Source organism: Gadus chalcogrammus, chromosome 2 (genome assembly GCF_026213295.1).
Source record: "Gadus chalcogrammus isolate NIFS_2021 chromosome 2, NIFS_Gcha_1.0, whole genome shotgun sequence".
NCBI classification, from domain to species: domain Eukaryota; kingdom Metazoa; phylum Chordata; class Actinopteri; order Gadiformes; family Gadidae; genus Gadus; species Gadus chalcogrammus.
The window spans coordinates 3,961,206-3,985,858 of NC_079413.1; the positions used below are offsets into that span (position 1 = coordinate 3,961,206).

Below are 24,653 nucleotides of genomic sequence, written 5' to 3' on the forward strand. Positions count from 1 at the left end.
GCGAGCGAGTGAGTGAGTGAGTGAGTGAGTGAGTGAGTGAGTTAGTGAGCGAGTGAGAGAGTAATTATGGAAAGATACAGAGATAAAGACACGACGAGGCAAAACACTTCTGCCGTTACCTGTTTAAATGAACACAGGCTGACGAGGTCGGAGAATATAATGTGCCGGGCCGATACAGTGTGGTGCTGCTTTAGGCAGAAGACGTAGGCAAGGCAGACGGGCGACCTAAAGGGCTAATTGTGTTGAGAGATATGTAAAGGTATTTGGGAACGCAGCATGGAAGATACACAACTCAGGGAGAGTGGGAGAGAGAGAGAGAGGGTGAGTGAGTGAGTGAGAGTGAGTAGTGAGTGGGTGAGTCAGTGAGTGAGTGAAATAGTGTGTGTGTGCGTGAGTGAGTAAGTGAGTGAGTGAGTGAGTGAGTGAGTGAGTGAGTGAGTGAGTGAGTGAGTGAGTGAGTGAGTGAGTGAGTGAGTGAGTGAGTGAGTGAGTGGGTGAGTAAGTGACTGAATGAGTGAGTGAGTGAGAGTGGAAGAGGGAGAGACATATATTGAGAATTAAGTTATCAGAGACTATGATGGAGTGAGTGATTCGGAGAGGGAGACAGAGATTGAGATAGAGAGACGGAGAGAGTGAGAGATGAGAGAGTGAGAGATGGGAGAGAGAGAGCAGCTGTGTTCGTGTCCCCCCCCCCCCCACCCGCACCCCCACCCCCGCCACCCATCACCAGAACAGCGCGTCGTGTTCTGCTCTCAGCCTGTGTGGGAGGTCTCTTACGCAAACAACTCAACACACAGCCCACATAGAACATGCAACATTGTCTTTATACACCTTAAACACTTGTTCATGCACAGTGTACATGTATGTATGGCATGCACACACAAACCCATTTCCCTTTTTTCACCCTCCATCAAATCATCCTCAAACTAATTCCTTATGAAGCAAAATCAACGGACAGTACACTAGGTAGCATAACAATAATGATATAACAAATGTCTTTTGGCTCCTCTTTCTTCCGTCATAATCCCAGTTGGTTGTTACTGGCCAGTATAGGCCAGTTTATTTGTGATGCCTTCACCATGTGTTGCTAAGAGAGAGAGAGAGAGAGAGAGAGAGAGAGAGAGAGAGCAAAAAGATAATGAGAGAGTAACGGAGAGGGAGCGAGAAACGAGAAAGAGAGAGAGGGAGTGATGGAGAGACAGAGACAGAGACAGAGACAGAGAAACAGAGAGACAGAGAGAGAGAGAGAGAGAGAGAGAGAGAGAGAGAGAGAGAGAGAGAGAGAGAGAGAGACAGAGAGAGACAGAGAGAGACAGAGACAGAGACAGACAGAGAGAAAGAAGAAGAGGCAGCGATTGGTCACTACTACTATATTTGAAGAAGGTGCGTAGCTTAGGCCAGGCAGGGAATATTTCTGAGTTGACCCCAGGCTGCTGCAGACGAATATGAAAGGCAAGGTGCTGTGTAGTTGGGCACAGATGCCAGCCGACACAATCAAAATAGATCCAAGATGGACGACTTGACAGATACGATTTATAAGTCAAGAAAATGGTCAGACAGGGTTACAGATTTTCATTCCCTTCAACACGATATTGTGGTATATCCCATTAAGCATGAGGTATTTAACAAAGACCTAGAATAAATTGAATCCTCTTAACAAGTTGTCCTAGACCCAGATAGGCTGAGCGCTGGGCAGAATGAGAAATAGGTCGGGAGATACAGTATCGGAACCACAAAGTGATGCTCCAGGCTAGACATGCTACGCATTCCCCAAATTGGCTAGTCCACCGACTATTGAAAGGGAGAGGTTGTTTCTCCTTTCAGTCTCATTCTCTGAGGCCAGTTTAATTTCATATAAACTGTCTTGTTGGAACCGACACAACAAAATGTCACATCAACCTATTTTACAACGTTTTTCTTCTTTTTCAGCTCACTGAACGGTGACCGCCTCTGGTCTGTCCTCGTGTTCCTTAGTAATGGTTCTATGAACAAAGTTCCTCAGTAATGGTTCTCTCTGTCCACACAGTTCCTCAGAAATGGTTCTGTGAACACAGTTATTCAGTAATGGTTCTCTCTGTCCACACAGTTCCTCAGTAATGGTTCTCTGACTTCATGGTTCCTCAGTGATGGTTCTGTGATCACAGTTCCTCAGTAATGTTCTCGAACCACACAGTTCATCAGTAATGGTTCTCTCTGTCCACACATACATAGGCTATACAACACAGGGTGTTCGAGGCTCGAGGCTGATTGGTCCAGAGGCTGCTGTCACATGACCGTGTGTCACACCCAGGCAGCCGATCTGCAGCCCGGGGGAGAGCCAGAGAGAGATGCTGACACAGCACAACCGGGAGACTACTATGAAGGAAGACCTTCACTCTTTGGCCAATCCCTTTCAACCTACACACACAGGGTTAGGGGGGCCCACACACACACACACAAACAAACCGCGGCGACAACACACACACACACACGTTGCGTTCCAAAGTCATTGACAGAAACAAGAAAATATGCAGTTTCCTCTGTACAAATCCATAGAGCATAAGCCTCTCTCTGCCTCTCTCTCTCTCTCTCTCTCTCTCTCTCTCTCTCTCTCTCTCTCTCTCTCTCTCTCTCTCTCTCTCTCTCTCTCTCTCTCTCTCATCATCGGGGTGAATGATTCATCCATCGGCGAGCCCCAGCAGAATCCGCCAGCAAGAGAGCGAGGACTGGGCTGACAGTGCCTCCCTGGTGGGTATGGTACTGGTTGGGTCACAGAGAGAACTCACACACTCACACCTCCAACAGACCTACATCCATTCCGGGTCACCTTCAACACAGACCGCTCCATCACCCACAATGCAACAGGGGAACTCCCATGGTCCCCACCATCCCCAGGAGCCAGGAGGAGCGTTGAGGGGGATTTCGTTGCCACACACCCCCGCACACACCTTTATATTATGGGTCGTTCAAGGACCTTCCAGGGCATGTTGAACCAATATTAGCCTTAAAGAAAACATTAGAAGATGAATAAAAAAAGTGGATAGTTGTCATGATTTGTGAATCAGAATGCTATTACATGTGGCTCATTCACCCCTACAGAAAGGGACGGAGTGACTGAATAACCTGCCATTTCAGTGCAATAACATCGACCCCTTGTCCCCCCTCCCCTTAAAACTCTACTGCTCCATCCCAGCAAGATGCCCCCACCCAGCCTCCGTTGTCATGACCACCACTGGGCCAGAACACAGAACGTCACGAGGATACAGTCACTTCCTCACCTCGGCTTGAAGCCCCTATCTTCAGTCACAATGGGGAGCTTCTGCAGAAAGGGGTGTTTATGTAACGAGCCTCTCTCTCTCTCTCTCTCTCTCTCTCTCTCTCTCTCTCTCTCTCTCTCTCTCTCTCTCTCTCTCTCTCTCTCTCTCTCTCTCTCTCTCTCTCTCTCTCTCTCTCTCTCTCTCTCTCTCTCTCTCTCGAACACGCCCAAGTAGGCCAGGTCTATGGGGCTTGCTGCGGCCTGGCTACAGGAAGGCCAGCAAGGCCCCTGCACTCAGACTCCAGCCAACGTCTCGGTGTAGTCTGCTCCATATGGTCTGTTGTGCTGCAACAAGCCACACCACCTTGATGCACTTACATAACAGCCTAGAAAACAACAAGCCAGGGCGTGGAATATTTTAAACCGTTTTAAACACAGTGTTTGATGGTGTAGGCAGGAGCATGTGGGATGCATATAGGCTAATATATGCAGAGAGAGAGAGAGAGAGAGAGAGAGAGAGAGAGAGAGAGAGAGAGAGAGACACACACACACACACACACACACACACACACACACACACACACACACACACACACACACACACACACAAGGATGTTCTCACTCAAACTCGCCCCCCAATCATCACGCATCGTGATTTGTAGATATGCACATACAAATACATGCAATGCACGCAAACACACATTCATACAAACACAAACAAGAGTCAGCCAGAACCGAGCACTATTTCCCTGCACACATGGACCTCCCACACGCCTCCCACACATGTGCCCACAATAACTGTGTTCAAATTTTACACGCTAACGTTGTCTAAAGGACCGTCAAGTCTCGTGAAAGCAGCTTTGGGAAACTGAATGAATGAACATTGACATGGTGCGCAGATCCTGTGAAGTGCGTACCCTTTGGCCTGATGATACGCACGCAAACACCAGCCCACACAACACTCATGAACACACCCACACAGACCTATATATGCGCGCACACACACACACACACACACACACACACACACACACACACACACACACACACACACACACACACACACACACACACACACACACACACACACACACACACACACACACACACACACGCACCCCCCGACCGAACACACACACACCCTGTTAAAAGCACCATGTTCAGAAAAAGTAAAGCACGACCGTTGCACTGCAATTTACACTCCCACATGAAAAGCTTCCAGCTAAACATAGATAGCAACTTTTTGAGTGAGCCATATATTTCACCATGTGAAGTTTGACGTTTAGCAAAGAAAACGCAGATCACTCCACAAGCATGGGCCATTTAGGGGCGGAGATGGTATGAGCTAAAATAGGTGGTTCCCTCTCACAGCTGCGTATGAAAACATTGCACCTTTTCAATCACGCAGCATCTTAAAACGCCGCATCTGTCCTTATCATGTCCACCTTTCACAGCTCCAGACAAAGTACATTTTGCACTGGATATGCTGTATTATTTCATTTCAACGTTGCCTTTAACGTTGCAGGCTACCCCCCTCGGCGTGATGCGTGTTGTTGAGAATGCCTGTATGGGATGTATTACAGGGGACCGGGAGGACTGCGCCGACACGCTACCTATGCGGTATTCACCATCACGCTACGCAGTCCAAATGAAACACATTATCGCACATTCATCCTTTTGTTTTATGCATGCACATCTTAACGTTGAACACTGGAATTCTCCTGTGTCTAGTGTTAGTTTATTAAATACACAGATACAGGGAGACACCCAGGATAACTCCAGCGTCCGCGTGCAAACATCTTAACGTGTGTGTGCGTGTGTGTGTGTGTGTGTGTGTGTGTGTGTGTGTGGGGGGGGGGGGGGGTGTACAGTACAGGAGAATCCCAGTAGCTCGTTTCGTGTGTGTGTGTGTGTGTGTGTGTGTGTGTGTGTGTGTGTGTGTGTGTGTGTGTGTGTGTGTGTGTGTGTGTGTGTGTGTGTGTGTGTGTGTGTGCACGCGCGCGGGCAGGCCGGCGTGTGTGTGTGTGTGTGTGTGTGTGTGTGTGTGTGTGTGTGTGTGTGTGTGTGTGTGTGTGTGTGTGTGTGTGTGTGTGTGTGTGTGTGTGTGTGTGTGTGTGTGTTAAATGCAATGTTTGCAGGACGCAGTAAGTGTGCGCATGGTTCTGATTGAGAACTTGAAGCTGGACCGGTGAGCAGATGTTTCCCTTTTCCCCCCCAAGTAGGCGATGCTAATAAACCGGGAGATGGTAAGACAGTAAAAGGGGTTCGCTTACCTGCCCACCGTTTGGTTGGCGAGCTGTCGCATCCGATTAAATTGCTTCTTCATCTTGTAATTTCCTAACGTTAACACCTACAGAGAAAAAGATTCCGCATTTCCCTCAGAATAGCATCCCCTTTCCATAGAGAGCCACCGCAGACAGTCCGCCCGGTCATATCGGTCCCCTTCTCATTGCAAATGCTAACGCGGAGCAAAGGTACATTTTTCTATCGTTTTCCTGTCCTTTCTTTCTTACATATTTTCTGATTGATTTTCTAGATATACATTTGCACCATAGCCGCACGCAGGGATGCTGGAGCGGTTCACATCTACGGGCTGCCTGGGCAGAGCGTGACAGCCTAGTGTGACATGGAACCGCTATGTTGCATTGCATTGTGGGGAATGTAGTGTTTAGAGACAATTTATTATACGCCTATGAGAGGCGTTGTTTTTATTTGGCATTTTCCAGTACTACATACGAACTGAGGGCACAGCCTTCTACGTGTTAATGGAAGGAAAACCTTTGATTAATTCTCATTAGAATATACTGTATGTATTTATGAGTCAGGCCTTCAGGACGTAAAAATACATTCTTTCCGACAGTGCCCCCGGGTGGTGAGGTTGGGTAAACACATGTATATTTTAGAATACCATAACATCGCTAAATGAGAGCATGAGACTAATACAGAATAAATGAAAGAAGATAATTTAATACAAATACATTTTATGTGGATGTATTATTAAAAAAAATCAATAAAGCCACCGTTTATTTCAAACAATAGGCCTAGGCCTTTTAAGGTTCCTAATTTTTATACAGCTTGAAAAATGATATGGGCTTACAAAGACGGACATCATGGTCCCCGGTTTCTTAAATGAAATCTGCGTTGCCTTTAGAGTATTCCTCCACAAGGGGGCAACATTGCTTAAACTTAAACTAGCCTCGGTGTTAGGTGCAGTGCGATTATCTTTAACTTGTTTGTCTTTCCCCTAAAATAAAACCCGATAGGTTAAAATAGTTTTAATAAAAATATCAACATAGCATAGCATACATTTATCTCGAGATAAGCTCTCATGGCGAAACAGTAGACTACTACTTGATCCAGGGTGTAATAAAAAAAAACGTGAGACACATCTGGTGTGAAATGTACTAAATTACATAAATTGTCAGTATCTTTACACTGTTTCAATTAGTAATTCAAGAAATCACACATGAAGAGATGTCGGAGCCCATCCAACTTTCAATATACATTTAAATATTCTAGTGTGACTGCACAAAACGTGGAAGGCTCAGAAAGAACATTGAAGGTGCACTTGTTTGGCCACGGTTATTAAAATAGAAGGGTTTTTCCTCGTTTTAATTGCACTGTGATTGAACAAGAGTACGCAACGTAGCCGTCAGTCTGCAGTTAGCGAAACACTCCCAAAGACACAGGATCGGAAACCAAAAGCAACAGGTGGGGCACACACTACCCCTTCTTACCAGCACCAACACCACCAAAACCATGATCACCAGCTCCAGCACCACCCCTGGATCAGAGGGGCCTGCGGGTGTAAGTGATACAGGAGGGGTGGAGGGGGGAGACGGTGGGGAGCCTGCCCGTGGAACACTATCAGATTAGCCTCATTAATCTCACCGTGTTGTGAAATTGAGACTGCATCCCGATCCTTGAACTCGACCCTTTGACCCTGATGGGTCATTTGTTTTCATTACCCCCCCCCCCCCCCTCCTCCTCCTCCCCCCTTGCTTGCGTTCAGACCAGTAAGGACTGACCAATCCCCGCGCCCCTACTCACCATCCCTCACCCCCTAACCAGCTCACCTCCTCCCCCAAACTCAGACACCAGCACCCACAGCTCTCCTCTTTCTCTCCCCGACCCCCCAACAGAGAGCACCCTTAAGCCGTAGTCTGAGAACAAGTTGTGTGTGACCCTCACATGCGCTGCCTGCTAAATTAACTTTTTCGTCGATAGTGATGCCTTAAGAAAATAAAACGCTAGCCTTATTTATGCAGTGACGAATGTATAAATCAAATTAAACCATCTGTAGTTTATTATTTTGGAGTACACATTTAGGAAGAGAAGGGAATGAATAAATCTTAATCGAGTATTTACTTGTTAATCTCCGGCTCCAAACCTGTGAACATTTAACATCTGTTAAAAAGATGTGTGCGTGCGTGTGTGCGTGCTTGTGTGTGTGCGCGTAAGGGGGCAGAAGCCGGGGAATAACTGGCTACCAATGGCACACTCCCCAGTTAGCCCTAATGGGAGCCTCCGTCAGGGTTGTGACCTTTCAACCCCTGGCGACCCCCCCCCCCCCACACACACACCTTGGCCAGCTACCACCGACACGCTCAGAGTGTGGACCTTGATAGCAACCAGCAGTGCAGAGCAGCCGAGTATCTAGTATCCAGACATGTTATTAAGAATGCACATCACCTGTTACACACCCTCTAAGCACATGTTGTGCACAAACACACACACACACACACACACACCGTTCAAAACGTTCTTTCATCTCGGGTCTGTGCTTCAATCAAAGTGAGGATCCTTCAGTCTCACCTCTTCTTTAACACCAGCAAACACAATTAGTGTGTGTTTTACCGAGGAGCTAATCGGCAAGTCGGAATCTGGAGCTAAATGTGATTAATCTGACACTGAGGCTACTGTCTTTATCTTCATTCATACATACAGACACATACACAAACACACACACGCACACACACACACACACACACACACACACACACACACACACACACACACACACCTACACATTTGTGAATGCACATACATTTGAGCACACACGCATAGACACATTTGTGTTTGCACACAGACACACATACACACACACACACACACACACACAAACTGAAGCATCACATTACCTAGATCAGTCAGACAGAGTGTGTGGGGCGGGGCTGCCAAGTCTCAGGTCTGTCATTTGAAGAAAGAAAGGGGGTGACATGTTCATCACAGAGAGGAGGAAGAGGAGGAAGAGGAGGAGGAGTTGTTCACAGCTGCGCTCTGTCTTCCTGTGTCGGCTCCGCCCACTCCCACCTGCCAGCCAGGAACACTCTTTATGTTCACAACAATCAGAATGGTTTTTATTACGTAATATTCAGCCGACACATGACTAACACATTGTCAAATCTGCAGCTTCACACGAACGGTAGGAGAAAGAAAGCAGGGGATACAAGGGGTTGTGCGTCTTAATCAGGTGCGCTCCAGAGATGGAAATTAACTTTTTTGCCCACCAGCCACTGTGGCAGGTAGATTTAAAAATCTACCAGCCACTCATCTTTTTTACCAGCCACTTTTTATACGCTATATATTTTTTAATATATGCGTACATTTTAAACAATATAATAGTAACAATAGATAAGAAAAGTGTTTTTCATACACATCAGTTGGTGTTACGATGACAAGTTTGGGATAATTCATCTATGCAAAGTATTTTCATTAAAAAACGAATTGACATATTAATAATAATAAAACAACATGCATGGCTACACCATCATAAGTCAATAGGAACATTTGTTTTTTTGTATTTACATGTGACTGCATACAAATGTGTCCACACAGACATGGTAACTAACGTATGATAGTAAGCATTATATGCCTTTAACACTAATATTCAGAAGAAAATATGTGTGGCATTCAGTCCAATGCTGAAAATATATCTGTGGCATTCAGTAGGCCAATGCTGTGGTAAAGTGTGTAAAGTATGACCAAGTGTTTCTTTCTGTTCAATAGATAGAACTTTATCAATCCCCTGTAGGATAAATGTGTTAATGTTTGTCCCTATAAAACAATAATGGTAAAATAATAAATACAAAACACGACGGTAACTGAGTAGGTCAAACCGTCCAATCTGAAGGCTCTACTTAACCACTCCCCCTACTCACTTCCACCAATGCGAAGCGAACAGAACTGAGTAGGGGAGGGCGTAGCCTAACTAGTTTGTGAACGACCCAGAGAAACGCAACTCAAATTCAATGTGAACATATATGAGGCTTTAATAAAATCCCGGACGATTTTGAAATTCCGACACACATTTTTTAAAAGTGTCAAAAAGAGGGCATGTCCGGGCAAAAGAGGACGACTGGTTACCCTACGTGTGGCGTGTGAGCGTGTGCATGGGTTGAATTGCGTGTGTCTCACGCCGAACGCGTGAGACTTGAGAGCCCTGTTACCGATATTATCCCGGATATTGACAGTCGCAGTTCAGCAAAAGAGGCGTAGAGGAAGAAGGGGCCCGGATGTTGACAGTAATGGTTGTGGAACTGTGCAGCGCCGTATAACGAATGTATTAGATATGCAAATTTGATCGGACCTGACTGGAAAGTATTACCCGCCACAGTGGCGGGTGAAGTGACACAATTCACCCGCCACCATACAAATCCACCCGCAAATGGCGTGTGGCGGGTGTTAATTTCCATCCCTGGTGCGCTCTCACACAGCTGGGTGTGGCGGGGGCTCCACTGTGCGTTTCCCACCCCAGGGCTGGCGGTACAACCATGGGCCCAACTGGGCAGCAGGACTGGGTGTTGGGTCTTTGAAGGGCCACAAGGGCCATAATAAGGCTCAGCCGAGCCAGCGCCAGTTCTAATGAACACGTTGTGACATCTGAGGAGGGCTGGTATTACAGGTCCGAAGCTACTCCCTAAAGCCCTGTTTTAACATGCAGGGAATAATGGTCATCCCCGCACGGTTTAGGTGCAGAGCACAGGCCGGGCTCTGTAGTTACCTGGAAGGAGCACTTAGGCTGATCAGCTAAGCTATGCTAAACTATGTTAAAATATACTAAGCTAAGTCATGCAAAACTATGCTTTGCTAACGGTGCAAGACTAAGATGATGTCATATGTAATGTTCACCCGTGGCAATTTATTTAGTCCCTGGAGGACAATACAAATACAAGCTAATTTTATATGTTGCGTTTTCTCGAAGAAAGTTGTCAAATCCCGGGTTGCTTTAGACTCACTTCATTTATTATAAGTCGTCGGCATGTTCCGGCATGGTAACTGAAGCTATACGGAGGGAATTGTAGCTAAAGAATGGAACACGTGTGAGAGAAAATAACTCTGGCTACTACGGGACATGGGCAAAGGCCCACGTCCCCTCGCGGGTGTCGCTGCAAATCTCTGATCTATGGGCCACGGGCAGAGGCCCGTGACCCTGCGCGCGTGTGGTTATTAATCTCTGGTCTCTTCACACTGGGTGCACAGGTAAGAGACCGCCAAGTGGGCGTAGCCGGGGTGACGTAATGACTTCGGCTTCTTCGTATATATAAAAGTGCTGCTATCTGTGGCTGGAGCAGCCTCCAATAAGGTATTGCTCCCCTTGTGGCTATGTATAGTATTTACGGCTTATATGTTTGGTCCTGCTTCATTTTGGTCTATGTGTGGGTAGCTTAGATTCTTAAAATACGTAACAATCCCTCCTTGGTCATCTTAGATGACCATACAATAATATTTTAAATCATAAACACCATTTACCACACCGAAAACATAGTCAAATTAGGATCAATCAACACGTGTGGAAAACTCTTGAATAGAGGAAAAAACCACAATGCGCTCATAATGCTGAGACGTCATTCACCTTGTGGGTCTCATTGGGAATACAGGTCATTATTTAACAATACAACAATGAACATAAATCTTGTTATCATACAATCACATGTCCAAACAGCACACAAACAAAACTATTCATAGAAATCCTGAGCTAATACTTTTGGTTATGTGCTATAGGCCATACAATTTTCATCATGTGCAAAAGTAAAGTAAAAATTGGTAGTCATAATACAATTTTAAAATTTCAAAATGATTGATAAGCTAACATGGATTTGGGGGGTTCAGGTGATCTTCGTGTATTGGTGCGCCGGTTCATGTGGGTGGTTTGGGCATGGATTTGGGGGGTTCAGGTGATCTTCGTGTATTGGTGCGCCGGTTCATGTGGGTGGTTTTGGGCTTGTTATTATTGCAGTCATTGTTTTTTCTGTCGCCGTCTGGCCTGTAATTCATGAACCCAAGACTCGTCCCTCCTTGTCAAGGGCTCAACTCAGAGAGGTTACTCCTACATCATGGGAGCCTTCAAACAGGTTCTCCGTCGTCGTCGTGTCAGTAACAGGTGGCCTGTAAAACAATCGCCTCAAGGAAGATCAACTGTACCATTATTAATGCAGCGATTCAGAAATAACGGGTTGCACTCGCAACCAAGCAACATTACACAATAACAAACATAGTCTGGTATGGTGGTTTTAAAATGTGTTATTCAAGTAAATCCGGGATATTGCCTTGCTTGGCGGTGGTAGTTTGTAGGCTCCGGGTGTGTCTGCATCTGGAACTTTTTGCTTCTATTGCAGAAATACAAACTCATGTACAGCAGTTAGTTGTTCAAAAACATATTTCCATGAATTCTAATTTTAATTGTTTTACAGTATCTACTTTGGTTTAATTTCACACTACATCCCTCCTTGCGCATTGCTTCAGCCATGCGCATTGAATGACAACTAAAGCTAACCACGCCGTAGTTTAACCAAGTTGCTATAACCAAAAAGATGTAAAAGGGAAATAACAATGTTGAAATGTGCATGTTCAATATCACTTCTGTGTTAACCGTATCTCATAACAGTTACCTTCATCATACTACCTGATTGTCCTACACTAACTATGTATATTGGATGACCTAATCTTCATTTATTCTACCTATTGCTCGCATTTGATGTTGCCCACACTTTGATTCACTCCTATGTACATCGCATACCACATCAAACGTGAATACGCCTTATTCTCTGCACAATATCCTATTGCGCCACTTTCTGCATACCACATCAAACGTGAATATGTCTTAGCAAAGTGAAGTAAAGTAAAACTCAGTTTTATCTTTACTTATTTTATAGCTACACATGTCCCGGACACGTTCATTACTATTTCCAAAACAGTTTTTTTAGCTACGCAGGTCCCAGACCTAACTATACCATTACATGAACAGTATTTATTATTATAATTATCTAGTTTTTTGTTGGTCAACATCAAATCGATACATTAATTCAACCTTCTGACTTACTGACCCACCCGATTTCTCCCCGTGTGAGCCCGCGAATGACAACTCTCCCGGGGCCTCCCCATGAGCTCCACCGCCACCACTCCCCGTGTGAGCCCGCGATTGTACTCTCCCGGAGCCTCCCATTGAGCTCCACCGTTACCACCTCAGAACTCTGCAGGAACGATTAGTCGATTAACGCGTGGCTCAGGGGCTCCTCAAGGAGTGCAACAATCCTACGTCTTGACACCTGGTGCAGTCGACGTGTGGCTCGGGGGCTCCCAGGAAGTGTCACAATCCTACGTCTGACACCTGGTGAATCTTGAGCTAGGTCAATCAAAACCGTCTAAACTAGGTAGAATAAAGAGTCATCCAAACTTACAACAATTATGCACATCTTGGTATTAAATATATGGTGATATTCTATAAACAAAACAAAAACTGAACCTAAAAGAAAAATTCAGAAGTTATCGGTTGAAACAAATGTTATTGTAATTGAACTACAGCAGTTGAGCTAACTCCCGCCTTGTGCACCGGTTAAAACCTGTGCATCATTTATTAAACATATTATTTTAGCAGTTGAACCCCGTGTCTATTTAAACCATCCTGGTTCCCTAATCAATGTGCATGACACAACCCGTGTGTATTGCACTCCTGTTTTGATACACAAAACGCATGTTGAATAGACAGAAGGGCTTAGCAACCTGAAAAACATAATGTCTGAGTGTTAGGCATTCGTTACTGCATATACTGCTATTTCCTGAAGAGAGAGAGAGAGAATATTAAGATCAATGCACACAAACACAGGTCGCAAAGGCTATATTTACATCCTGGTTCCAACACATGGCTAGGTGTGAGGGTTTGAGGGTTTGAGGGGGTAACGGGCAATTTAACTAACAATAGAGAGGCGAGTTGCCTTCTCAGGGGGATGGGGGGGGGGGGGGGGGTCTGACTACTGGACCTGTGAAGACTGGGACAAAGGGAGTGGGGGGGTATCACGAGCGAGAGAGAGGAAGAGGGAGAGAGGAAGAGGGAGAGAGAATGTAACACCGTAGTTGGGCTCCCCGCTGCTCTTGGTCTCTGCAAGACCCAAGATGGCGGACGTCTGGACAAAGGAAACCCACGTCACGAAGACGCGCCGTCTCTTTAACACCACGTGGTTACACTCTACGGCTGCGTTCTATACTAATCAAAATTGCACATTAGACTTAACTGAACCGGGAGGAATCAATCCAATTTGAACTCCTTGGCCAAGCCTCCGTTTTAATATGCAACTAAGCTAGATTAACGTTAAAAACCTGACCTTTCCTCCCCCCACCGTAAAGAGTTTGGAACTTTATGGTCGGTAATAAATATACCTTATGGTGGCCCGGCTTAACTTCGAGACATTCACCAATTAACTTATGATGATCTCGGCTTAACTTCGAGACGTTCATCATATAACACAAAAACCACCTACCACGTGGTACAGACAGACACAGAGACAGAGACAGACAGACAGACATAACACACCGGGGGTCCCTTTGTGCAGGCTACCATTGCCTTATCAAACAGCCAGGAGCGCCCAGGTAAACAAAGGGATGGGGAGAGGGGGGAGAGGGTACTCGTGTGTAGGGGGCCTGGAGGGGGGGGGCGGTGGGGACTTCACGTGTGTCGGGGGTCAGGGGGTAACGACCGGACGGTGGCTAAAACAAACTTACACCTAAATGTTCTTATAACCAATCCTATTTCAGATTTAATCTTTAAAACAATGAGTTATACTTACCTCAGACGTGCGGGCCTGTTGAAGTTGTTTTAGCGTCGCGCCCGCCGGGATTTCTCGGGACTTTCTTCCAAACGTCTCGGGTCACCAAATATGTTGCGTATTGGCGAAGAAAGTTGTCAAATCCCGGGTTGCTTTAGACTCACTTCATTTATTATAAGTCGTCGGCATGTTCCGGCATGGTAACTGAAGCTATACGGAGGGAATTGTAGCTAAAGAATGGAACACGTGTGAGAGAAAATAACTCTGGCTACTACGGGACATGGGCAAAGGCCCACGTCCCCTCGCGGGTGTCGCTGCAAATCTCTGATCTATGGGCCACGGGCAGAGGCCCGTGACCCTGCGCGCGTGTGGTTATTAATCTCTGGTCTCTTCACACTGGGTGCACAGGTAAGAGACCGCCAAGTGGGCGTAGCCGGGGTGACGTAATGACTTCGGCTTCTTCGTATATATAAAAGTGCTGCTATCTGTGGCTGGAGCAGCCTCCAATAAGGTATTGCTCCCCTTGTGGCTATGTATAGTATTTACGGCTTATATGTTTGGTCCTGCTTCATTTTGGTCTATGTGTGGGTAGCTTAGATTCTTAAAATACGTAACATATACATATCTCCAATGATTTGAACAATGAACAATGAAGAAAAGCACCAAAATAAAACAAAATAAAACAGACTAATAAATCATACAAGAATAACAGACCAGCTTGTGCCCCAATTTTTTACAAAGTTGCTTCCTTCCTAAACGGAATACTAAATGACTTCCAAGTAAGAGGTTGAATTTACACCTCGTATTAGCTGGAAAGGTGCCATCTTTCACAGCGCAACCTTCAACACTTCATTCTATGGAGACGTGAGAAGCAGTGAGACTTTCTAATTGTGCTGAGAACCTGTTGAGGCAAGGAATGTGAGGAACAGCTAACATGATAATACACAAATTAAAAATAACTTTTTCAAACTTTGGCTGTACTTTTGGGATTTGATTTTGATGGCCACAGAACTCCAATCCATAAAGTTTTTTATTGATTTATTCTTGTGCAAACACAGCTGAGAGCACGCGGTGGGAAAAATAGCGTGTGTATGTGTGTGTATGTGCACTCAGTACACTGCTGCTGTGGGCCCTTGTTCCTATCCACCACCAGCTGCACCACCACCACCTACATAACAACCACCGTCCCAACACACGCCACCTACAGTTGAAACCTAAGTACTAACCCTAACCCTAACAGAATCATTGGTTAGGGTGGGGCAAAGTCTCGCTGCCTGTCTGTATTTATGGTTTTAGGAGGCGGCTTCTCTGCTTGTGTGTGTTATTTTACGAGTAAATGCATGGATGTATGGTGTGTTCTTTATGGATTTGAGCCAGAACACAATCCTGCAAAGTCATGTGTGTATTTTTCTTTGGTATTCTGCGCTGAATAATACAGATATAAGATGGATTTGATACACATAGAGCCTTACATCTGTTTATGTAATTATAACAAATCATAACCCCCGCCCTAACCTTTATTTGTGAACTTGGCCTTCAGCGATCAGTTTGCTTTCTTACACCCACGCACACACCTACACAATCACAAAAACAGACCCACAAAAAGACTTAGAAAAAAATAAGTCTTAATACATTCACTCAATGGACGTTCAACGAACACACACACACACACACACACGCACACACGCACACACGCACACACGCACACACGCACGCAGAGTGAGCAGAGTGAGCAGAGTGAGCATTCCAAATGGAAGCAGCACGCGGCTACAGCGACCTTGAGGTAGCCTTGGTGAGAGTTGAAACCTACTCGGCGCAGTTTTTGAGCGCTCTGCACGCAGTTTTGAGCGCTCTGCACGCAGCCTGAATGACAGGCCCCCCTTCTCCTCATCTCTCTGGAGGCAGGCGGCCAGTAATAGAGAAGCAAGGAGGGTTGGGGAGGGGAGGTAGAGGAAGCCATTCCTTTAAGGGACTGCTATATAGCGACACTTAAAGACTACAATCCAAGAGAAAATCCAAGACGTTTGCCAATCCAAGAATGAACGCAGGTTCATAATGGAGCCCTTAACCCCGGCACGGCACAGGCCCACAGCTTGTGAAGCACTAAAGCCCTAGTTGGGACTTCCATCAGATTGGACGTTGGGATCACATGAAGCATAAATCAGATTCAGCAACTCTGTACCGGGAATCGATCCATCCATCAGGCCGGGTGTATTTTTGGCTAAGCGCTAAGAATCTCATCGTGATCTTGGATGGTGGAGCGAGGGGTGGCGTGCGTCTCGAGGCCTCGCTTCCACCCTTCCCTTCCCGCCGTTGTGTAAATAACGGTCTCCTGGAACGGAGATGAAATTTCAATGGACTGTTACGAGCTTGTGAAATGTGCATGCATTACAGGCTTTTATAGCGCAGCCCTGTGTTTATTTAATGCTAATAGCCATGGCCAGGCTTAGGAGCGGGAAAAACGAGCCCGGATTCATCAACGGCATGTGTGTGCTTTGGCTCTGCACAACTTTGTTACCCGTTGTTATTGTTGTGTCAGCACATTAGCAAAAGTATTTGAGCACAGACATGTATTCCCAACTGAGGGTAAATCTACTTTTTCTCCACTTTAGGGTTTAAATATGAAAATTGCTTTTGGTCGAGTCTCAGGAAGCTTTCGTCAGCGTTGGATAATCAGCGTCTGTTCTTGGATCCTGTCGACATTGCTCTCCAGGAATGCAGCCAGCGACAACGTCATGTTTTGGTGCGTTGTGCTTTTTTTACTCCACTGCCCCTCCAACCCTGGGCTGAACCCCAAGACGGACCGCTGCCGAGAGCTCTGTAATTTAACCCCCGCAGACTGCCTCTTATCGCGGTGTCTCATCTCCCCCCTTAGGGGGGGAGCCTTGCCCTCCCCGAAGACCCGCTCCGACCTCTCCTCAGACGTTTGCCACGGCCATCACAAACACGGCTGGAGTAGACGATATACGATCGACAAGCCTGCTATACTTTGTGATAGATGAAGACGTCTTGGGGGGGGGGGGGGGGGGGAAGCCGTCTCACATCGGACAGGGTAGCGGTGGGAAGTACTCTGTTTATTTGAACTGCCTCTTTATCCGTTTCACCGTCTCGGCCGGGGGAAACGGTTTGGCCCAGGTCTTTCAATCACAACAGAGAATCCATACGTTGTGTCATGCACTCCTGGTTCAGGTTCCCCCAGGCTTGTGTTTGACTCTTTTGTTCTTGTGTTCTGTGTGTTAGAGCTGGGCTGCAAGCGGGCCCGGTGGAATGTGTCTGTTCTTGTGCGCTGTTGATTAGGACAACATGGTGCAAACGGACCTATGGAATGTGTGTCTGTTCCTCAGCCGGCCTCGTCTGGTGGGGTCTGTGTCGACGGAGGTGGCCCAGGGCTGGGCCACACCACCACACAGCCTTGTCATTTAGGGCTCCTAGCCAGATCAAAGGGGGCCCCTACTCTGACTGTGAGGACAGACCAGGAACCGGGTCCCTTGGTGGAGGGATCAAGAGCAACGTATGCACTCAAGCCATAGTGGGTAGTTGTGGAGTTATGTGGAGGAAGGGGCGGGACCTTTAAAGGTTATACCTTGATTGAGGAGGGAGGAGTCAGAGAGTCTGTCAATATGATGCACCAGAAAAAAAAAAAAAGTTTTTCCAGATTATCTTGAGGGAATAGTGGTAATATTTATCCTCAGTGCTACATATCCTTTTGGAAAGGGGGTTTGACCGAAGAGTGAGAGGCAAGGAATGTTCCAAAACAAAAGCAGCGGGCAAGCAGACTGGTCAAGTATTAGAATGTAATGTGTCTTTGGAGGACCTTCGCCCAGGCTCAGTTTGGGTTTGAAATTTATCTTGGCCCCCGTCTGAGAATTCTGCTGACATGGACAATTTCTTTACTCGACAATAACTATGGTCTGAGAGTGAAACGAAGATCAAATTATGGACCCAGAACGCAATATTACGTTTTAAATATGCATTTTGGCAGTGCAGACATTTTTTATTTTTACTAAGATATTCCACACTTTTTGACCCCTACCAATTGTTCATAATTGTGGAACTGGAAATTGTGGATCCAGTGGAACTGACTTTATATCATGGTGGTATCAGTACAAATAAAGTCTTCCACTGTTGATTTGCAATACTAATCATCTATAATCTTTGTTTCCCATAGCAAAGTAACATTCAAGATGAGAACTCCATTATATCACATTAATATATCCTAGTCAAAATCAGCAATAGGAAAGACCATGGATAGATTTTGTGCACTTTTGCATTCATCTCAACAGGTTACTTCTGAGAAACAACCATGTTGTTCAGTCTCACAGTGCTCCCTGTGTGAGTCCGTATATATAACTTTATTTATTTTCAGATTAAGTATGCGAAAACTTACCAAAGCTATAGTTCCCTTTTCACAAAATCAATTCAATTGAATGTGCATGCAGAGTTTTAACCCCATTTAGTAAGTGCATGAAACCGCTCAAGTATGTTTAGGAAATGTGCTGCAAAGCATAGATGTCATGTCAAGGAAAAACATTGTGAATTGAGAAATGATATGCACAGGTTAAAACAGCACTCGAGAGATCTCGGACATGGGACAGTAGTTTATCTATTTTTCATTTCATTATTGCTCCAAAGGGAGCCTGAGGAATAATATCTCAGACACAAATGATCACAGAATGATTCAGAATGATGGCTCAAGTAAGTCTCAAGAGATCAGAATGAGCAACAGATGAGGACATATTTTTTTTCCTGTGGGTGGAAGGCACCAACAAAATATGGACTCTCAAAACTTGGCTCTGTATCCGATACCTCTGATCTGCCCGGGCCTTCCAGAGGTCACACAGTACATTTCAACATCCCAGAGGGACACAACATTGCAGAGCTCTTTTGATGGTTGCACCTGTTCATCTCAGCATGAATAATGGCCTTCAAAGTCGACAAGAACCTTCTCCCCAGGGACCTCTTAGGTGTCTCAGACCTGGACTTGAGGGTATCTAGTTGCTACCGTTGCTTCGGAATGTCCACCATCACTCGTTTTAGTATCTAGTAAAATATCAGTTAGCTTGCTCATAGAAAGTTGTGTATTTCTGTTTGGAGTATAATATTGGACTAATATGCAGCCCTTTTTGCCCACCATTTGTTGTTCACTACACTACGCTCCATGGCTCAATAACACCGCAAAACTGTTCCCACACTTGACATCTGCGCTGTTAACAACGTGCGATTGCATCTATTAAGGCAAACCAAATCTAAAAATGAATCAATGGATGCGCCGAGATAAACTGTGAAAATAAGGATGTTGTGAAACCGACTTATTTTTACAGATGGTTCATAACACACCCCTACGTTCCGTGGCTCTTCTTTAGTATGATAGTTGCCATTGTGATTGCATGCATGACGAAGGCAAAGCAAGACGATGACAACATGCCATCTAAGTCCCCTACCCGTCAAGGCTTTAGACTAAACCACAGACTTCACGCAGTCTTAAAACAGTCTCCACGTCCCAAAACCTGTGGTGGGTATACAGTACCGTCCCCTCCAGGCAGTGTTGAACACCAGTCTCCTCGTCGACATTCCTCCGGAGGTAGGGTGAGATGGTCGGGTCACACGACCTCTGCAGACATTGGTTCCAAAAATAGCGAATAAGAGGATGTGTTTAGATGGAAATCTAAACAGTGGTGTTTCTCAAAGGCCGTGTTGATATATTGCCACAGGTGGTCTCGGAAAAGAAGTCAAACTGTGTCGTCTAAACTTCTTTCTAGAGAATGGATTAGGATGGTTTTCTTTTAATAAGTAGCCCCAATTGAAATGGTATTAAAAGGAGAACAATGGATATTGAGGAATTAGGAATAAGAGTGACAATTCAAATCTTTTATGGATCATTGTGTACACCAGCCAAACAATGAGCTGCAAAATTGTCCGTGTCTACTAGATTCACGAGATACGCGACACTACAACACTACCTGTGCCTCACACACACAGCCAGGAACACCTTGTCGTTTTTTGCCTCAAGCCCTTCCAACCTGCTTAAAATTAGCGTAAGACTCTCCTGTACAAGATCAGAGTGTGACAATCCTCCCCGGAACCACAGCTTTATCCAAGCAGAAAGGATCAGACGCACTTTAGCACAGCTCCAGAGAATGGCCCAAGAGATTTTCTGTTCAATGTTCTGAGGAGTGGGAGGGCTTAGCCATGGGTCGGGGCGGGTGAGTTGATCTGCCTCCTGGCTCTCATAATACCCCCGTGTCCTTATGGCCGTTTAGCCGGCATGCCTTCGCGTTTGAACGCTGTGCCGTCGACACTGCTGCTGTTTAGCCGCTCAGAGCTTTGTTTGTGCTCAAGGAGGATGAGATCAGTCATCAATCCACTTTACTTCCTAATGGGCTCAGATCTCTGACATCTGGACGCGGCTCTAAAGGCACTGACATGGCTGTCCACTGTGTGTGTGTGTGTGTGTGTGTGTGTGTGTGTGTGTGTGTGTGTGTGTGTGTGTGTGTGTGTGTGTGTGTGTGTGTGTGTGTGTGTGTGTGTGTGTGTGTGTGTGTGCGTGTGTGTGTGTGTGTGTGCTCTTGCGTATGTGTGCGTATGTGTGTGTTCTTGCGTGCATGTGCTTGTGTGATCGGCACACCAGCAAGCCAAATTGTCTTACGATTCAACTCCCTGGTGGTAGGAGGAGTCGTGTATTTGTGTCACAAGGTGACTAGAGAAAAACACTGAAAAAAAAAACACACACACACACACACACACACACACACACACACACACACACACACACACACACACACACACACACACACACACACACACACACACACACACACACACACACACACACACACACACACACACGCCAACTCCAGCTAACTACAGTGAACTACATGTTCACTGTAACTATAGGTGGTTAATTGTATATACGTGATACATAGATTCCTGGGGCGATTGGCAAACCATTAGCAGGCCTGTCGGCGCTAACTTTAGCAGGTACATGCTGCGTGCTATACAAGCAAAGTAGACATAAAGACACAATATTTTTGCTCTCAGCAGCAGATATCTCCACCTGTGAACATATGTTCCAAATGCCCTGAGTTTGTTATTATTCATTTGCTAAGGTTTATAAAAAAAACTAAAACGTATGAGTGGAACACGAAAATCAGCAAATTTACACATATGGGTAATCTTGTCTAGATCATGTAGCGTTAGCAGGAAGAGCTTAGCCATGCCTTCCTATTCCTTCAACGTATTGAAAAGCTTTTGTGTGTCTTGCCGTAGGTGGCCGTGTCAACTGCTCAGGGTGGAAGGACGCAAAAACATGGTGATGTTATCCAGGTGCTGCCATCAGACTGTCTGTGGGACACAACATGTGATCCAGGTGCTGTCTTCAGACTGTTTGTGGGACACATCACCTGATCCAGGTGCTGTGATCTTATGAAGACAACCGCTCACGATTATGTTGCCATAGCAGCTCTTCAAAGTCTATGTTCAAAGATACAATCTGTATGAAGAGGTGTGAAGGTGTTTGTAGGTGTATGTATGAGTTTGTGTTTAGGTGTGCGCGCACGTGTGTGTGTGTGTGTGTGTGTGTGTGTGTGTGTGTGTGTGTGTGTGTGTGTGTGAGAGAGGGATTGGGAACAAGAATATTTCTAAGTAGCCTTTATGTAAACATACGATTCATCCATGCCTAGGAACAACCTTATAATACATTAACGTGATATCTTGTCCCAAAAAACGTTCTCCCTGCAAATTTCTCGACACAATTCTTTTCTGCTGTTGACACAGGCTGGGCTTCAACAGTTTTGAGAAAATCTTGCAAGAACGTTTTCAAAAAGCTCTACAAATTGTTTATATAACGATGGGACTTTGCTCCTTTGTGTATTTTACGCGTTGACTTAAGACCTTACGACTGCCATTCAAACTAGTGGTGCCAAAGTCAATTGCTTCATATGCACTTTTGTTTGACTTTCAACTGACACGATGCTTTCTCAAACCCCTATTAACTCGAGTCCACCATGTCGCACTATTTCACCCCTAAGCCTAATTGCTTTTTGGGGTGTTTACGCAACGCCAATACTCAATTTAATGGGTACAAGAACTCACTAATAATTATGTGTTCAAAGATAACACTGTAAATCTAACACGTGTTGCATAGCTAATTAAATATTTTAAATTACATAGAATAAGCAATTTAATATGTTTCAGGAACGATATGCTGTAGAGAAAGAGAAGTTGACGTAGAATGTGTTATGTTGTACGCGCTGTGTTCAGAGGTCGCCGTCTCTGGCTCGTACCGAACAAAATGTAGTTGTGTTAAAAGCTACAAGGTAATGGTAAAGTTAGATATCCATTCAGTACCCAGTTATATGAAGTGTATTGTATTGTCAAATACATTTTCAAGAAAAAAACACAATCTTTAATGCTTGTCTTTTACAGATGAATAGCTGAACAAGACGTATCCACATGACACATGTCACATGACAGCGGATGCACGGTTAATGGGGGATAGGTCAAAGAAACGGAGGTGTTTACTCTTGTTTGCGTTATAGCAGTTTGATAGGTCCCTGTTCGGCTGTTGTGTGAGGTGTGTGGTGTGTAGATCATACTGCCTCTCACGCAGGTACTAGGCAACATGGCACACGTTGCATTTGGAAGCTCGAACTGTGACAGCTGTCAATAATCCTGCAGTTGGAGACAGTCTAACAATGACCTATGACCCTGCATTAGGATAAAGGTTGAGCACCCACACACACACACACACACACACACACACACACACACACACACACACACACACACACACGCGCACACACACACACACACACACACGCACACACACTTAAATTATAACATTTTGAGGGAGTTTATAATAAAAATTGAAGACATGCTTGTCAAGATTTTTTTAACCAAACTCAAGTGGCCCAGAAACACGCAGGTCAGAGACACACTTCCTCTGACATTAATAAATGTTGACTAAGCATTTTCCATTCAAAATAACAGGATATACCACTATGAGGTTTGTTTCACATTGAGTCATTTTTTATAGGCTACTCTAAGATGTTAGGAAAAAATAACAACAATTGAGTCTACAACAGTGTTGGCAAAAGTACACTTATTCTGAACTCCAGCAAAAGTACAGATAATTGTGTAAAAAAAGACCTCAACTCCTTTCCTTAAACAAAAGTTGGAAAGTACAGGCTCTGAATTGTACTCAAAGTATAAAAGTAAAAAGTAGCCCTCTGCATTTCTACCGGCTGTTTCTGTACAAAGCTAACTAAACCTCACGCCATAATAATATCATGATACACGCGAATTTGCACACAAGTAAAATTGCATAAAAGTGAAAAGTAGCCTTTCTGACATTTCTACCTGCTGTTTCTGTGCAAAGCTCACTGAGCCTCACGTCATACAATTAATATAATGTGAAGACTGTTAAAGTTAAACCATTCTAACTTCAAATAGAATAAACAATATACTTAAAATAACAACATATTTAATGTAACTTTGCTCGAATGTTCAAATCATTTTTCAATGGCAGCAACAGAACTCGAAACATTATGATCAAAGCGAGAACACAAGTCAGGTCTAAATAAGCCTTCAACTATTTTGTCAGAAATCTCCTCATCTCTACAGGAGGACCAAAAAAATATTTTTAGGTTGGCACAAAAACACAACGGCATTCGCCAAGTTCTATCGTTCTTAGAGCCGACAACTTCAAACATTTCTCTTAAATAAGGTCATAGACGGGGAATGTTTCATGCTCTGAATCTGCTCCGTATGCAGTGTTTGCTGGTTCCCTTTCATCCATCCTCACCTACTGCAATACTAGTTGTCCCATGGACGCCATTTCTCCGCGGTGGACTGTGTGATATGCACCGAGGGACGCATCGAGGGGTCATATTTTCCATGTGTTATTGTCAAGTCCATCTACGTTGAAAATGGACTTGATGTTGGGAAGGCGCGTAATGATGCAACATGTTAAAAAGATTGATGATTCCCCTCAGATAGGCTACATTAAAAGTAAATCACCAATCTGTGTTTGGAAAATTTAGGAAGCACAGTGTTAAAATGTAAGGAGTAAAAGAATGAAGTTGTCAGAAAAAATAAATACTCAAGTTAAGTAGGCTGCAGATATCTGAAAACTGGACTAAAGTAAAGTATTTGTTACTTTGTTACTTTCCACCTCTGGTCCAAACAGGATGCTGTTTTGTAACCAGACCACACAGAACGGGGGTTTGTAGGGCTGAAATAATCTAATCTTAACACATTATGGTCTATTACACGAAAACGATTTAAACAATACAATGGCATTCTATGGTCAAGTTTTAAACCATTTGTTTACGGTTACTGTTCACGGCGTTAATGCTTAAAAAATATATATCATAGGC

The 24,653-nt window shown here is 44.9% G+C and overlaps 1 protein-coding gene across 1 annotated transcript in view; it reads right to left on the reverse strand.

Annotated features, from left to right (window-relative positions):
• arhgap44a (Rho GTPase activating protein 44a) overlaps positions 1-5,821 on the reverse strand; it is a 36,383-nt gene extending 30,562 nt beyond the window's left edge. The window contains exon 1 of the mRNA XM_056575365.1: positions 5,509-5,821. Coding sequence (XP_056431340.1) covers positions 5,509-5,561 — 53 coding nt within the window. The 5' untranslated portion in view covers positions 5,562-5,821. The remainder of the gene's footprint in view (positions 1-5,508) is intronic.
• Between the last annotated feature and the right edge of the window lie 18,832 nt (positions 5,822-24,653).